The 17,904-nt window shown below is 43.0% G+C and overlaps 1 protein-coding gene across 1 annotated transcript in view; it reads right to left on the minus strand.

Moving 5' to 3' along the window:
• Positions 1-6: 6 nt before the first annotated feature.
• Positions 7-17,904, minus strand: part of LOC100560494 (DAZ-associated protein 1) — a 43,685-nt gene continuing 25,787 nt past the window's right edge. The window contains exons 2-6 of the mRNA XM_062960577.1: positions 16,939-16,979; positions 12,952-13,118; positions 10,344-10,409; positions 7,737-7,841; positions 7-6,348 (exon numbers count right to left, since the gene is read on the minus strand). Coding sequence (XP_062816647.1) covers positions 6,190-6,348; positions 7,737-7,841; positions 10,344-10,409; positions 12,952-13,118; positions 16,939-16,979 — 538 coding nt within the window. The 3' untranslated portion in view covers positions 7-6,189. The remainder of the gene's footprint in view (positions 6,349-7,736; positions 7,842-10,343; positions 10,410-12,951; positions 13,119-16,938; positions 16,980-17,904) is intronic.

The raw sequence follows: 17,904 nt of genomic DNA on the forward strand, positions 1-17,904 counted from the left end.
GGTCTCTTTCCTTACCTATGGTCTTATGAGACCATCTAGGTGGCCTTTGGAGGTCATTTTCCTTACCTATGTTCCTATGAGACTGTCTAGATGGCCCATTTCCTTACGTATGGTCTTATGAAACCATCTAGATGGTCTCAGAGTGTCCCTTTCCTTATCTATGGTCTTCTGATGGCCTGATGAGATCATCTAGATGGCCTTTGAGGGCCCCTTTCTTTACCTTATGGTGTTATGAGACCATCTAGATGGTCTTTGGAGGTCTCTCTGCTTACCTACTGTCTTGTGAGACCATCTAGATGGTCTTTGAGGGTCCCTTTCCTCATCTATGGTTTTATGAGACCATCTAGATGGTCTTTGAAGGTTTCTTTGCTTACCTATGGTCTTATGAAACTAAACTAAGGCCCTCCAACGTCATTGATCTGGCCTCTGTCCTAAACTTTAGACTTAGGGTTGACCTAAGGGGGCGGGGCCAGGGGAGGGGCGGAGCCTCTTCCCAAGTGTCGGAGACAGTGCTGAGCACCTGAGGCGCCTGTTAGGACACACAGGGCGGAGCTAGAGGAGTGGGCGTAGCTTCTTCCCAAGAGCATGAGACAGGGTTGAGAATCTATACCTCTCCTGAGGCTCTTGTTGGGACAGAGGGAAGAGCTAGGGAACAAGGTGGGCCTCCTTCCAAGAGCCCGGGACATGGCTGAGCCTCTATACCTCTCCTGAGATGCCTTTTAGGACTAGAGGGTGGGGCTAGGGGTGGGGGCGGGGCCTCCTTCCAAGAGCCTGAGACAGGGCTGAGCCTCTATACCTCTCCTGAGATGCCTTTTAGGACTAGAGGGTGGGGCTAGGGGTGGGGGCGGGGCCTCCTTCCAAGAGCCCGGGACATGGCTGAGCCTCTATACCTCTCCTGAGATGCCTTTTAGGACTAGAGGGTGGGGCTAGGAGTGGGGGCGGGGCCTCCTTCCAAGAGCCTGAGACAGGGCTGAGCCTCTATACCTCTCCTGAGATGCCTTTTAGGACTAGAGGGTGGGGCTAGGGGTGGGGGCGGGGCCTCCTTCCAAGAGCCTGAGACAGGGCTGAGCCTCTATACCTCTCCTGAGATGCCTTTTAGGACTAGAGGGTGGGGCTAGGGGTGGGGGCGGGGCCTCCTTCCAAGAGCCTGAGACAGGGCTGAGCCTCTATACCTCTCCTGAGATGCCTTTTAGGACTAGAGGGTGGGGCTAGGGGTGGGGGCGGGGCCTCCTTCCAAGAGCCTGAGACAGGGCTGAGCCTCTATACCTCTCCTGAGATGCCTTTTAGGACTAGAGGGTGGGGCTAGGGGTGGGGGCGGGGCCTCCTTCCAAGAGCCTGAGACAGGGCTGAGCCTCTATACCTCTCCTGAGATGCCTTTTAGGACTAGAGGGTGGGGCTAGGGGTGGGGGCGGGGCCTCCTTCCAAGAGCCTGAGACAGGGCTGAGCCTCTATACCTCTCCTGAGAGGCCTTTTAGGACTAGAGGGTGGGGCTAGGGGTGGGGGCGGGGCCTCCTTCCAAGAGCCTGAGACAGGGCTGAGCCTCTATACCTCTCCTGAGATGCCTTTTAGGACTAGAGGGTGGGGCTAGGAGTGGGGGCGGGGCCTCCTTCCAAGAGCCTGAGACAGGGCTGAGCCTCTATACCTCTCCTGAGATGCCGTTTAGGACTAGAGGGTGGGGCTAGGAGTGGGGGTGGGGCCTCCTTCCAAGAGCCTGAGACAGGGCTGAGCCTCTATACCTCTCCTGAGATGCCTTTTAGGACTAGAGGGTGGGGCTAGGGGTGGGGGCGGGGCCTCCTTCCAAGAGCCTGAGACAGGGCTGAGCCTCTATACCTCTCCTGAGAGGCCTTTTAGGACTAGAGGGTGGGGCTAGGGGTGGGGGCGGGGCCTCCTTCCAAGAGCCTGAGACAGGGCTGAGCCTCTATACCTCTCCTGAGAGGCCTTTTAGGACTGAAGGGCAGGGCTAGGGTCGGGGCCTCTTCCCAAGAGCACGAGACAGGGCTGAGCCTCTATAGCTCTCCTGAGAGGCCTTTTAGGACTAATGGGCAGCGCTAAAGGTGGGGGCGGGGCCTCTTCCCAAGAGCCTGAGACAGGGCTGAGCCTCTATAGCTCTCCTGAGAGGCCTTTTAGGACTAAAAAGCAGGGCTAGGGGTGGTGGTGGGGCCTCTTCCAAAGAGCGCGTGACAGGGCTGAGCCTCTGTATTGCTTGTTAGAACACGGTGGCGGGGCATAGAGGTTCAGTAGCGCGACTGGTGGGGATGAGAGACATGGCCTTCTCAGTGGTGGCCCCTTGGCTATGGAACTCCCTTTCCAGTGAAATTAGATCGGCCCCCTCCCTCCTGACCTCCAGGAAAAAACTAAAAACATGGTTTTTGGTCAGTTTTTGGGAGTAGTGCAATATGAGACAATAAATAATATAATGACAATTCGGATCGGCCATGGGATATGACCTGGATTTTGTGATTTTAATTGATCTTTTCAAGTTTATGTTTCAACTGCTTTGGATTTTAATGCATTTGCTGATTTATCGATATGTATATATGGCATTGAATTGTTGCCTTTGTAAAGCCACCCTGCTGTGACTCAGCCTTTGCCTTTGTGTGACTGATTTTTTTTTTTTTTTCGTGTCAGGAGCAACCGGAGTTGCTTCTGGAGTGACTGAAGTGTGTGACTGATGAGGATCCTAGGATGCAAGAGCATAATGATGGGGTTCAGATTCAGGATGAATTTCAAGATGACTCTGATGGGAAGTATGAGATTCAGGTGCTGTGGGAGATGACGAGCAGGGAGTTTTTCCCATGGGAAGAAATGAGGTTGTTTCTGATGATGGTTTTCAGGTGCAAGAAGCAGAAGGGGAGAGCAGCTCTGATAACACTAATGGGCTCAGTGGCCTTGACAATCGGCTGGAATTTCGGGTGTTGCGTAGAAGCCTTCGAATAGCAAATAAGAGGGAGGACAAAGGGCAAAGAAATGCCTTCATGTTATGCTATTAAAACAGTCGGCTGAAAGAGAGATCTTTGTCAAAGCAACTTCTTAGCTCGAGTCAAGAACCAAGTCTGCTTTCCTGTATCAAGTCTGTGTTCCTCTATTACCTTGTAGCCTGGATATATTCTCGTTTCTGGGACTTTGGCTTCCTTTGAAAGGACCTTGTTTCATACCTATGCTTCTATGGATTTGATGATTACAGCCTTGTTTTGTAACTATATTTCTTGAGCCTAGCAGTAGAGCGAATGAGCCTCAGTAATTGCAGGAGCAGAAGCAAGCTTTAAAAGTTTTCTAATTCTCTATCTATCTCTTGGAGACACCTTGTCTCTCTCCATGCTCACAGGAGAAGAACAAATAGGAGGACTCAGGGGCTGACTATGTGAATAAAAAGAGGCATGACTCTCGAGAAGTATCAGTCTAACAAATAGGAGAGAAAGGCCGACAAAGAGGTTAAAAGGAAGAAGGGATTTCCTTGCCAGTTAACCCAGCTATCTATCTATCTCATTGATGAGAACTATAAACTTGTGCAGTATTTGGATGAGTTCTCATTCATGGGATCACCATCAGAAAAAGCTGACTTGGTGGCAGTGAATAACAATCAGTATAGGAGAAAAAAAATATATGTTTCAATGACCCGATTCCTCGGTGGGAAAGGAGATTTTGAAACTGAGGGATCTGTTGCCTTTACCAGAAAAACAAAACAAAACAGGCCTTAAAAAAGTTGCTGCTCTTTGCTGCGTCCGTGAATTTCTCTGTTGAAACAGGGCAAAGCTGTTGCAAAACGAATTAAGGCATTGAAATAATAATAATAATAGTAGGAATAATAATTTAAAAAGGCACCGTCATCCCCTTCACCAAGCTCCTCCCGCCCCAAATATGGAAAAAAAAAAATTTAATTCACAATCCCAATAAAAAGACAAAACCTCGGTTTGTAGGGAAATGGCCTGTACCTCTGTGATAATCTATCACCTAGAGAGAAGAAATCTAAAGAGATATTAATCACAAAACAGTTCACAGAGGGAGAGAGAGAGAGAAAGAAAAAGGAAGGAAGGGGGGAAGAAAGAACTTAACGTTTAACTGTACTTTTACTATGAAACACTTAAATATGTCACTAGGATGTATGTCTAAATTAAAACAAAAACTAAGACTTAACAGCTTAATAAATATGAAGTGAAAATAAATTTAGATATAGCTTTAAAATAAGAATGGTCTCAAGGAAGAAGAGTGGAAAGTCCAGATGGCAAACTGTTTTCCCAGCATTGTCTTGACATGCTACCGAGGGGGTCATTGCAATGGAAGCAGATGGCGTTTTATAGAAAATATTGTGCTTTTTGAGAGCCAACGGAAAAAGGTGAAATGGAAAGCCGGACGATGGGACCACTGCTTTCGTTCAGGACCAAAAACAAGGAGGAGCCTTTCGAGTTAAAGGGGAAGCTGCACTCGTGCCCAGCACTGCTTAGATCCTCAAGTGAACATGAGCCAAATCTTTTAGACACTTTTAGGCGGTAGCCCCACCCACTCTCCCCAAACTAAGGCCCGTGGGCCGGATGCAGCCCTCCAAGGTCCTTTACCTGGCCCCTGTCCTAAACTTTAGACTTAGGGTTGACCTAAGTCTACCTGGTCTTTGGAGGTCTCTTTGCTTACCTATGGTCTTATGAGGTCATCTTGATGGTCTTTGAAGGTCTCTTTCCTTAGCTACAGCCTTATGAGACCATCTAGATGTCTTTTGGAGGTCACTTTCCTTACCTATAGTCTTATGAGAGCGCCTAGATGGTCTTTGAAGGTCTCTTTGCTTGGCTACGGCCTTAGGAGACCATATAGATGGTCTTTTGAGGGTCCCTTTCCTTATCTATGGTCTTCTGAAGGCCTGATGAGATCATCTAAATGGCCTTTGAGGGTCACTTTCCTTACCTATGGTCTTATGAGAGCATCTAGATGGTCTTTGAAGGTCTCTTTGCTTAGCTACGGCCTTAGGAGACCATGTAGATGGTCTTTGGAGGTCTCTTTCCTTACCTATGGTCCTATGAGACCATCTAGATGGCTTTTGGAGCTCACTTTCCTTACCTATGGTCCTATAAGACTGTCTAGATTGCCTTTGGGGGCCTTATGAAACCATCTACACGATTTTTGAGGGTCCCTTTCCTTATCTATGGTCTTCTGAAGGCCTGATGAGATCATCTAGATGGCCTTTGAGGGTCATTTTTCTTACCTATGGCCTTATGAAACCATCTAGATGGCTTTTGGAGGTCACTTTCCTTACCTATGGTCCTATAAGACTGTCTAGATTGCCTTTGGGGGCCTTATGAAACCATCTACATGGTTTTTGAGGGTCCCTTTCCTTATCTATGGCCTTCTGAAGGCCTGATGAGATCTAGAGGGCCTTTGAGGACCATCTAGATGGTCTTTGGAGGTCTCTTTCCTTACCTATGGCCTTATGAAACCATCTAGGTGGCCTTGGAGGGTCACTTTCCTTCCCTGAGTCCCCTCGGGGAGAAGGGCGGGGTAGAAATATTAGAAATAAATAAATAAAATAAATTTGGGGGGCACTTTCCTTACCTATGGTCCTATGAGGCTGTCTAGATGGTCTTTGGAGGTCCCTTTCCTTACCTATGGTCCTATGAGACCGTCTATATGATCTTTGGGATCTCTTTGCTTATCTATGGTTTTATGAGATCGTCTAGATCAGGGGTCCCCAATCTAAGGCCCTCCAAGTTCATCTATCTGGCCTTTGTCCTAAACTTTAGACTTCGGGTTGACCTGTATGAAACGATTTGAAGGCACACAACAACAACAATCCTCATTTTGGACTATTTCATCCTAGTCCGGCCCCTCAACAGTCTGAGGGACTGTGAATCGGCCCTCCACTGAAAAAGTTTGAGGACCCCTACTCAAGACACAAAATATACTAAACAGTGACGACAAGACACGGTTTTGGGCCAAGAGCAATGGACAAAACTAGACATCCCTTCTCCCAGCGAGGGAGGACCGTAAGCCTGGAAAAGGAGACTTTATGTTATCTCCAGTTTCTAAAGGTCAGGGAAACAAAGATGTAAGCTTTCAGAAGCCTCGTGTGTCTTTTTTCTCCTTTGGGAAGGGATTTGGGAAACAGAGACATGCAACACCGGACTCCGAAAGCAGTTGACACACAATAGATGGAACTGCATGAAGAGCGTCCCCAAGGGATGTGATTTTCCGAGCCAAAATAAATCAGGGACGTTTTTTTGGGAGGGGGATAGGCTGACATCGTACAAGTTTGCCATCTGATCCAGGAAGAGGGCGAAAGAAATGTTCAAGGGCAAACAAAAGGTCTCCTTTACCTCGGGGCCGCTGCTTCTCTGCGTCATAGATCATGACCACTTCGGTGACCTGGAAAAGAGAAGCGGGACAGTCTTCTAACAGTGTTAGCGCACGAGGGGGGTCTCGCAACATGGGGGCGGGGCCTCTTTCCAAGAGCCCGAGACAAGGCTGAGCTTCTATACCTCTCCTGAGGCGCATGTTGGAACACAGTGGGCGGAGCAAGGGAAGGTGGGTGGGGCCTCCTTCCAAGAGACTGAGACAGGGCTGAGCCTCTACTTCTCCTGAGAGGCCTTTTAGAACTAAAGGGCAGGGGTAGGGGTGGGGCCTCTTCCCAAGAGCGCGAGACAGGGCTGAGCTTCTATACCTCTCCTGAGGTGCTTGTTGGGGCACAGTGGGCGGAGCAAGGGAAGGGGGGCGGGGCCTCCTTCCAAGAGCCCGAGACAGGGCTGAGTTTCTATACCTCTCCTGAGGCACTTGTTGGGACACAGAGGGCAGAGCTAGGGTAGGGGGCGGGGACTCCTTCCAAGAGCCTGAGACAGGGCTGAGCTTCTATACCTCTCCTGAGAGACCTTTTAGGACAGCGGTGGGGCCTCTTCCCAAGAGCCTCTGTATACCGCCCCTGAGGTGCTTGTTAGACCACGAGGGCGGGGTATAGAGGTCCAGCCCCATCAGGCACTTGGGAAGAGGCCCCGCCCCCTTTGTACTGGCAGGCACCGCAGGACAGGGATAGAAGCTCAGCCCTGACTCAGAGCTCGTAACTCCACCTATCCCAGTCCTGGCCCATTTGTGGCCCTGCCCACCTCCCCTCCCAGCCCTGCATCTTGGACTAGGACAGAGGCTCAGCCCTGCCCTCTTGAGCAGGAGCCACGCCCACCCCTCTAAGCCACGCCCCCTTTCCGGGGGGGGGGCGCTGAGTCATATTTTTTCTGGAAAGGGGGCGGTTTGGGAATCACTGCGTTAAAGCAACATCAAAAATGCATTAATTCATAGAACAACAGAGTTGGAAGAGACCACATGGGCCATCTAGTCCAACCCCCCTCAACAAAGGGGAATGCGTTGGGGATGGTGGATTCTGTAGTAGAAAAGATCTGGAGCAAAAGAAGGCCACGGATGTAGGGGATAAATTCAGCCAATGCATACTGATATAACGAGGAAATGTTGGTTGCTTACCTGCTCTGCAGAAGAGAGAAGAAAAAAATCAACGCAAACAAAAACTATCTGAATGCAATCCGTATTGAAATACAGCAATGTGAATGCTCAACTAAAGCGACATGGGTCTAGAGAACAAATCAGGGTGGCAATGATCCATAGCAAGAGATATAGCATTTAAAAATAAGGCTAATGAGAGACTGAGCGCAACATAATGTCATGCGGTAAGAAAGAAAAATACGAGCAAGCCAGAGACAGCAACAGAAGCCACTTCCACCGCTCATGCGCAAGCCGCCCGAGTCACTCACCACTCCGAACTTCTTGAAGTATTCCCTGAGCTCCGTCTCACCACAGTTGTGAGGGATTCCACCCACAAAAATCTTATTGGATTTGCTATCGCTCCTGGATCCTTTCTGCCGAGACATAAAGGGACAGAATGTTGAACGGAAATTAAACTGTACACACGTGGCAGTTCAGATGTCGCTGCCGAATACTGCGCGAGTGGGTTATGCATTTTCACTAATATTCCAATTGTCATTTTGTGCCTCTCATCTTGGGCCAGTCCTTAGAAAACTAATGTGAAGCAGAACAGCAGGAAAGACATGCTGGTGCGCTGGCATGACTTTCTAATTGTCAATAATAATAAATAATAAATCCTTGCCCCTAGGTTCCGACAACGAAAAGCAAAGAAAAATAAAGTCCTAATTAGAGGGAGAGGAATAATTGTTTTTATCCAATTGCGGACAGGCAGAGTTAGGCCTCACTTAGGCCTCTTCCACACTGCCTATAAAATTTTCTTCTTTTTCTCCTAGCAACCCACTCAGTCCAGGGGACAGGCAGAGCTCGGCCTCACTTAGGCCTCTTCCACACTGCCTATAAAATTTTCTTCTTTTTCTCCTAGCAACCCACTCAGCCCAGGGGACAGGCAGACTTAGGCCTCACTTAGGCCTCTTCCACAGTTTATCTAATTTGCACTGGATTATATGTCAGTGTAGACTCAAGGCCCTTCCACACAGCTATATAACCCATTTAGAATCTTATATTATCTGCTTTGCACTGGATTATCTTGACTCCACACTGCTATATAATCCACTTCAGTGTGCATTTTATACAGCTGTGAAGAAGGGGCCTCATATAATCCAGTTCTAAGCAAATAATATAAGATTATAAATATACGTGTCCGACGTGTGATCCAGTACAACAGCCAGCAGAGTGTCTGCTGTGGATTCATCTTGTTGTGTTTCTAATAATAATAATAATAATAATAATAATAATAATAATAATAATAATAATAATAATAATACATCACACAGTCCTAGACACTTGGGACGTGTCCGACGTGTGATCCAGTACAACAGCCAGCAGAGTGTCTGCTGTGGATTCATCTTGTTGTGTTTCTAATAATAATAATAATAATAATAATAATAATAATAATAATAATACATCACACAGTCCTAGACGCTTGGGAAGTGTCCGACGTGTGATCCAGTACAACAGCCAGCAGAGTGTCTGCTGTGGACTCAACTTGTTGTGTTTCTAATAATAATAATAATAATAATAATCTGTATCTATATATATAAAAGGGTAATGAAATTTCAGCCCAGGACAAAACAAAACGACACATCCCAGAAACACTAAACTTGGCAGCCCAACTCGTCACCCATGCCTCTAGCAACCCACTCAGCCCAGGGGACAGGCAGTTAGGCCTCACTTAGGCCTCTTCCACACTGCCTATAAAATACAGATTATCTGATTTGAACTGGATTATACGGCAGTGTAGACTCAAGGCCCTTCCACACAGCTATATAACCCATTTATAATGGACTTAATGTAAATTAGATAATCTGTGGAAGAGGCCTAAGTGAGGCCTAACTCTGCCTGTCCCTTGGGCTGTGTAAGTTGCTAGGAGACCAAGTGAGTGGAGCTTAACCTTCTAACTGGCAGCAATTGGATAAAAACAATTACTCCTCTCCCTCTAATTAGGACTTTATTTTTCTTTTCTTTTTGTTGTCGGAATCTAGGGGCAAGGATTTATAATTTATTTTATTACAATATTTATATCCCGCCCGTCTCCCCCAACAGGGGACTCAGGGCGGCTTACAATAAAACACACATATAAAAACTGTACGATCTATATATATAAAAGAGTGATGGAATCCTGGCACCGGGCAAAACAACAAAACTAAACACCCCCCAACCTCGAAATTTCACAACACAATCCATCATCCACGCCTCGAGGTTGAAACCACAAAATATCACATCACGAACCTCCACAGGGCCTAAAAAAAACCCAAAAACCAGAGCTATTCAGTGCAATTCCAATGGGCCACAGCAACGCGTGGCAGGGCACAGCTAGTACACTATAAATCAGTTAAAAATTAACTTACATAATACATTAATAAAACGCATTATAAAATACAGATAGGCGTGTTCAAGTTTAAAAGACTGGGTTGTGCTGCCAAATTTCTAGGTTCTGGGGCTTGTACTTTTGTTGTTTAGCGGGAGGAACGAACACCACTACTCTTTTATATATATAGATATTATTATTAAGGAAAATGAAGTGCTAGGAAGCAGTGTCAATAATAGGGGTCTATCATGTTAGTGGTTGCTGATTCGTATGGGACAATATGTCAGCGTGGATTTGTTAAGGAAAACCCAGGACACACCAAAACCACAGGCGATGGACCATGGCTCGAGTTGTGCGCATCAAATTGAATGGAAATCCCATTGCCCACAAAGGAAAGCCGTTCGCAGCCAACAGTGACATCTGGCAGGTCTTTCCTGCCAACACACTTGAAGTTCACCGTCTGCTCACAGAAAGGTTAACAAAGCTAACAAAACAAAGACGCCAACAGCGTGGCGAGGGCACCAGAGCCAGGGAAAAACGCCAAGCAATGCCAAAGCGGCTGCCTTACCCATCCCTCCTTTGGTCGTGTTCTCTCTGGCTGCATTCCTCGAGGGGTGCAGGGCTTTGGGTCAATCTGTCGAACAAGGAGGAGCATGAAATCGGAGAAACGGCAAGTTGAAAGATCTGAACGAGCTGGTCTTTGCCATCAGGATTTGACAGAAGCTGGTGGCAAGTAGTACCACCCACAACCCTTTGCTTCCCGTTCTTTTTTTCAGAATGGTTTTAAGATACTCGCAAGGTAACTAGTAAAGGCTAACGGGAAGAATGCTTAATAAATACATACACAGTTGCTTCTTTGGGTGACAGTTCACTATGTCTATGGCTGTCATAGCAAACTGAGTCAGATATGTAGACAACTCAATATAGAATAATAATAATAATAATAACAACTTTATTCTTATACCCCGCCCCCTCTCCCCGAAGAGACTCGGGGAAGCTTACATGGGGCCAAGCCCGGACACAACAATATAAAAGCAAAACAAGAAAACAGATCAATCAACAATAAAACATCGACAACAATAAAAACAGTCATAAAAGTCACATACAAGAATAAAATGTTAAAACCATGAGTTGAATTCATATGCAAGCCATTTTAAAATACCTCTAAAAAAGTTCCCTGGCTGGGAAGAAATTTGGTTAAGAAAGTTAAAATTCACATACGCTTCAGACCTAAAGGAAAACTGGCTAAAAATGGTACATCGTTGGTACAGTAGAGTCTCACTTATCCAAGCTAAACGGGCTGGCAGAATGTTGGATAAGCGAATATGTTGGATAATAACGAGGGATTAAGGAAAAGCCTATTAAACATCAAATTAGGTTATGATTTTACAAATTAAGCACCAAAACATCATGTTATACAACAAATTTCACAGGAAAAGTAGTTCAATACACAGTAATGCTATGTAGTAATTACTGTATTTACGAATTTAGCACCAAAATATCACGATGTATTGAAAACATCGACTACAAAAATGCCTTGGATAATCCAGAATGTTGGATAAGCGAGTGTTGGATAAGTGAGACTCTACTGTATTAGCATAGCACAATATTAGCATTATATATTACTATATTGAACTATACTGTAATATTATTAGTAATATTATACGTAATATATAATATATAATTAATATTATTATATGGTATTATTATTGGTGTTATATTGTATTACATTATAATATTATTATCAATATTATATGTATATACAATATATTATATTATAAAACTGAGGGCGGGGGCCAGGTAAATGACCACATCTGTCCCCCGGGCCTTAGTTTGGGGACCCCTGCAATATAGAATAATAATAATAATAATAATAATAATAATAATAATAATAATAATAATAATAATAAAACCAGTGCAGGTGGTACCGGTGGTGATGGGCACATTGGGTGCCATGCCAAAAGATCTCAGCCGGCATTTGGAAACAATAGACATTGACAAAATTACGATCTGCCAACTGCAAAAGGCCACCCTGCTGCAAAAGGCCACCCTGCTGCGCATCATCCGAAAATACATCACACAGTCCTAGACACTTGGGAAATGTTCGACTTGTGATTTTGTGATATGAAATCCAGCATATCTATCTTGTTTGCTGTATCATAATATAATAATAATAATAATAATAATAATAATAATAACTTTATTCTTATACCCCGCCCCCTCTCCCCGAAGAGACTCGGGGCGGCTTACATGGGGCCAAACAATATAAAAGCAAAACAATAAAACAGATTAATCAACAATAAAACATCAACAACGATAAAAACAGTCATAAAAGTCACATACAAGAATAAAATGTTAAAACCATGAGTTGAATTCATATGCAAGCCTTTTTAAAACACCTCTAAAAAAGTTCCCTGGCTGGGAAGAAATTTGGTTAAGAAAGTTAAAATTCACATATGCTTCAGACCTAAAGGAAAACTGGCTAAAAATGTTACATCGTTGGTATATGACACTGAAAAAACTTGGAAGGATGTACAAAAACATGGATAATAAATGCTGGAGGTGCAAGGTAAACAAACATACTTGTAAGGAGTCAACCATTTACTGGAAAAACATCCATGCAGAATGCCAAAAAATCTTTTTTTTAAAAAAAAATCTCGATGAGACGGGAATATTATAATTTGGGAATGTTAGATGCAGAATTATTCGCAGACCAAAATAAGGAAAAGCTATTTACATATTTTACGACCGCTGCAAGAATGGTCTTTGCGAAAAGGTGGAAAATGGGACACAATACCTGACACGAAGGACTGGATAATTAAAACAATGGAAATAAAGGATATGGACAAATTAACATTTTTATTAAAGGAAAACAGTGGTAGTGGAATAAAAGACTGACTGATCAATTTTTGAAAATTGGGAGAAATCAGGGAAAAACATGTGGGAAGGGATCTGTCAAATTTTCTTGTGTTGACGTGGAGTCATAGGCATTCCTACGAGCGGTCTCCTACCAAGCATTGACATTTCTCTCCCCAAATCCTGCTTCGTGAGCCTGGCATGGGAATGTTTTTAAATTAATTTAATCATTAGAAATACCACAATTTCAAGATATTGGGATCAGCCCCTTCCCTCATACCCCGCTCCACATACAGAGACTCCAGCGGAGGCAAACTTACATTTCGGCCATCTAATGTATGGGGCCTGCTGGCCAGGACTGTCCCGACACAGTTGGGATCTTTGAACTTGACAAATCCAAAGCCTCGCGACTGATTTGTCGTCTTGTCTTTCATTATCACACAGTCGACCACTTCCCCATACTGGGAGAAGTAGCTGCGGAGCGTTTCTGTCAAAGGAAAACACAAAATGCATTTAGTTGAGAACGATCTGGCAGAGAAATCAGGCAAAACATAAGCAACGTTCAGTCCATCAACGGCCTGAGCAGGAAAGGAACTGTCAGAGTATCTGCAGCGCAGCAGCAGTTGGATGGAAGCAGTGGAGCGCAGAACGAAGAGATACTCAGAGACGTTGGTAAAACTATTTACAAAGTTTTACTGTATCAACACAAACAGTCTTGCAGACGACAGATGAACACAGGACTCAAACTCTAGGCCAGGGGTCCCCAAACTAAGGCCCGGGGGCCGGATGCGGCCCTCCAAGGTCATTTACCTGGCCCCCGCCCTCAGTTTTATAATATAATATATTGTATATACATATAATATTGATAATAATATTATAATGTAATACAATATAACACTAATAATAATACCATATAATAATATTAATTATATATTCTATATTACATATAATAATACTAATAATATTACAGTATAGTGGTATAGTTCAATATAGTAATATATAATGCTAATATTGTGCTATGCTAATAATATAATATATTGTATGTACGTATAATTTGTAAGCCACTCTGAGTCCCCTTTGGGGTGAGAAGGGTGTGATACAAATGTAGTAAATAAATGCAGTAAATAAATAATAAATAAATTTTAAACTTAGGCTCACTCAAAGTCTGAAATGACTTGAAGGCACACAACAACAACGACAACAACAACAACCCTAATTAACTTGACCATCTCATTGGCCAGAAGCAGGACCACACTTCCCATTGAAATCCTGATAAATGTATGTTGATTAAAATTGTTTTTATTTTTAAATATTGTATTGTTCTTTCATTCTTGTTGTTGTTGTTTTTGCACTACAAATAAGACATATGCAGTGTGCATTGGAATTTCTTTGTATTTTTTTCAAATGATAATCCGGCCCCTCAACAGTCTGAAGGATTGTGGACCGGCCCTCGGCTTAAAAAGTTTGAGGACCCCTGCTCTAGGCAGACAGAACTCAATCAATCTGCACACACACTTGTGTCTAGATACTCCCTAGTTCCAGCCACACATCAAGGTCATCACAGCTTCTTGGCATTAAGCATTACATTACTATACTGTACTATATCATTATATGGTAATATTATTAGTAATATTACATTTAATATATAACATATAATTAATATTATTATATTGTATTAGTAGTAGTATAATATTGTATTCCATTATAATATTATTATCAATAATATGTTATCTATATATATAAAAGAGTGATGGCATCGCAGCGACCCACAAAACAACAAAACTACAGGCCCCCCAACCTCGAAATTTGACAGCACAACCCATCATCCACGCCTCTAGTTTGATACAACAAAAAGAAAAGAAAAATAAAGTCCTAATTAGAGAGAGAGGGGAATAATTGCTTTTATCCAATTGCTGCCAGTTAGAAGGCTAAGCTCCTCCAACTTGGTCTCCTAGCAACCCAATAAAAAATAATAAAAAACACTAAAAATTAATACAATAAAATACTATAATAACAGAAAATAACTAAAAATAATACAAGAAAAAAATAAAATATAATAAATAAAAATATAACTTACAATAAAATTAATTAAAATTGCAAATAACGTCAAATAAAAATTACACAACAATTTTTAACCAATACCACCACCACTTTGCCACAGCAACGCGTGGCCGAGCACAGCTAGTATATTTATATTATGGTACAATCCATCTAGCTAACATAGCCTGCTTTTCAGAAAAGCAACAAAATGTGCAGAAGCATTAGGTATTCTGATTTTGTTTTGGTCATGTTGTCCCCAATAGATCTACAATTGGCAATATTTACACTATCAAGACTTGCCATCAGCAACAACATAGTACTATGTAATATAATAATATTGTGCTATAGTAATAATATAATATATTGTATATACATGTAATATTGATGCTAATATTATAACATAATGAAATATAATACTAATTATAATACAATATAATCATATTAATTATATATTAAATGTAGTATTACTAATAATATTACGGTATAGTGGCATAGTGCAATATCTATATATATAAATAAATATGTATTGTACGTTTGTAAGACTGAGTAAACAACAAAACCACTGAACCAAATCACACCAAATTTGGCCACAAAAGACAGTCATCCAATCTACAGTACAGTCTCACTTATCCAACATAGACGGGCCGGCAGAACGTTGGATAAGCAAATATGTTAGATAATAAGGGCAGATTAAGGAGATGACTGTTAAACATCAAATTAGGTTATGATTTTACAAATTAAGCACCAAAATATCATATTATACAACAAATTTGGCAGGAAAAGTAGTTTAATATGCAGTAATGTTACGTAGTAATTACCATATTTACGAATTTAGCACCAAAATATCACGATGTATAGAAAACTGACTACAAAAATGCGCTGGATAATCCAGAACGTTGGGTAAGTGAATGTTGGATAAGTGAGACTCTACTGTACATATAATATTGATGCTAATATTATAATGTAATGCAATATAATACTAATAATAATAGAATAAAATATTAATTATATATTATATGTAATATTACGGTATAGTGGTATAGTGCAATATATAAAAATGTAATGGATGTTTGTAGGACTGAGTAAACAACAAAACCACTGAACCAAATCACACCACATTTGGCCACAAAAGACATAGTCATCCAATCTATGTCTTTTAAGCAAAAAAACCTAGAAAAGAAATCCAAATTAGAGAACGAGGACGAGCCGTTTCCAACCCTGGTTGCTGGTCAGAAGGGTAGGCCCTGCCCCCTTTAGGCCCCGCCCACATCATCTCCTAGCAACCCCCTCGGCCACAATAGCACCGGGGTACAGCCAGGGTTCAGGCTGTTGAGGCTGCAAGGCTATTCACTGCTATTCCATCTGGCCAACAAAGCATTCCCATAAGCCACAGCAACGCATGGCCGGGCACAGCTAGTATTTATATATAATGCTACTGTTGTGCTATGCTAATGATATAATATACTGTATGTAAATATAACTTGTAAGCCGCTCTGAGTCCCCTTCAGGGTGAGAGTGGGCGGGGTATAAATGTAGTAAATAAACAAATAATATAAATAAATATGTCTCAATCACGAAGTCAGTCAAGTTGCAACTAAAGCTGTATCCATGCAAAGACTTTGTAATAGACATGTCCAAAAAATCGTTTTGAATCGTATATCGGAATTATTTCGGATTGTTCTCGCTTTTTGATACGCATTCCGAGACATTGTCTCATAGCGCAACCAGCAATGTAATTCGAACCATTGTTGGCCCATTCTCTAATTGTCTCTTAATGTTTCGTTAATTCCCCCCCCAATTTTTTAAAAATATATTTTAAAAAATATTTACATTTTTTTTGTTTCTGCAATTTACCTTGAATGGGAGCTTAGTGCAGCCTAACATGGCTGCCGCTCCCCGGCCAATCAGAAGCTTCCACGATGGACGCAAAGGTGGGGGCTAACGTCCTCTGCGTCCACATGGAAGATTGCCATACAAGCCCGGTGTGTAGCGATTGCGCATGCGCGCCCACCATTTTAGAAACATTTAGAATCATTACGAATTTTCGGAAATATCCAAAATTTTGGGGTGAAAAAAATCGGAAATACTTTCTATATCGAAGTGCCAGCGCCCCCTACTTTAGAAACGAGAATTGAAACATTTTTTTCATCGATCGGACATGCCTACTTTCTACACAGAAGCCCAGCTCCTTTAACCCACCAAAAACCCATCAAATAAGTGAAGGAACCCCATAGGCTTTATGTACAATCTATTCATGAGATGCTTACCTTGTGTGGTGCTCCAGTCGAGGCCACCCACAAACAGCTTCCTGCAATTCAGAGGACACAAGTTAATACCAGGTCTGTACAAACAAGGATCCTATAAAACTCAATGGATGCGTCATTCTTCCAGCTAAAGCTGTACCCTTGAAAAGATGTTCCACAACAAGCTTCAGCTTCAATGCTAAATGGAGAACCCAAAGTCGTTACGAACTCAGATTTTACAAAGCAATGCTCAAGTACACTGACACGTTGGAAATGCAGAAAGGGGAAACTTCTAAACCATTAATATAATTCGAGACACATCTATCACTTTTTTTGAGAAAAGCAAAAACAAAACTCATTATGACTATCGAATCATATCAATGATAATTCAATGATTTATCTTGACACTTCCTACGTAGCTGTCCTTCCATTCCGATGAACAACTGAGCCAAGGGATAAAAAAGTCTTGAAGCATTTCAATGTCTTCATTGTCCACTTTATAGTTACGTAAATTATAACTTCTTTGAAGCATGTATTTCCTATCTTACTCCTCCCAATGACCTGTCAAGATAGAGCATGTTACAGAACCAGATCACAGAATCAGTTGCCAACTCAAAAAGGTCACAGCTTGGCCTGAGATTTGGTCTCCAGTCCGTTGCCAACACTGTATTCACAAAAAGCCAAGTCCAAGATGCAGGGCTGGGAGGGGAAGGTGGGCGGGGCCACAAATGTTACGAGCTCTGAGGCAGGGCTGAGCTTCTATACCTGTCCTGCGGTGTCTGCCAGGACACAGGGGCGGGGCTAGAGGAGGGGGCGGGGCATCTTCCCAAGTGCCTGACGGGGCTGAACCTCTATACCCCACCCCATGTTCTAACAAACGCCTCAGGGGAACTATAGAGGCTCAGCCCTGTCTCGTGCTCTTGGGAAGAGGCTCCGCCCCCGCCCTAGCCCCGCCCTTTAGTCCTAAAAGGCCTCTCAGGAAAGGTATAG

This window comes from Anolis carolinensis, unplaced genomic scaffold, assembly GCF_035594765.1.
Source record: "Anolis carolinensis isolate JA03-04 unplaced genomic scaffold, rAnoCar3.1.pri scaffold_7, whole genome shotgun sequence".
NCBI classification, from domain to species: Eukaryota; Metazoa; Chordata; class Lepidosauria; order Squamata; family Dactyloidae; genus Anolis; species Anolis carolinensis.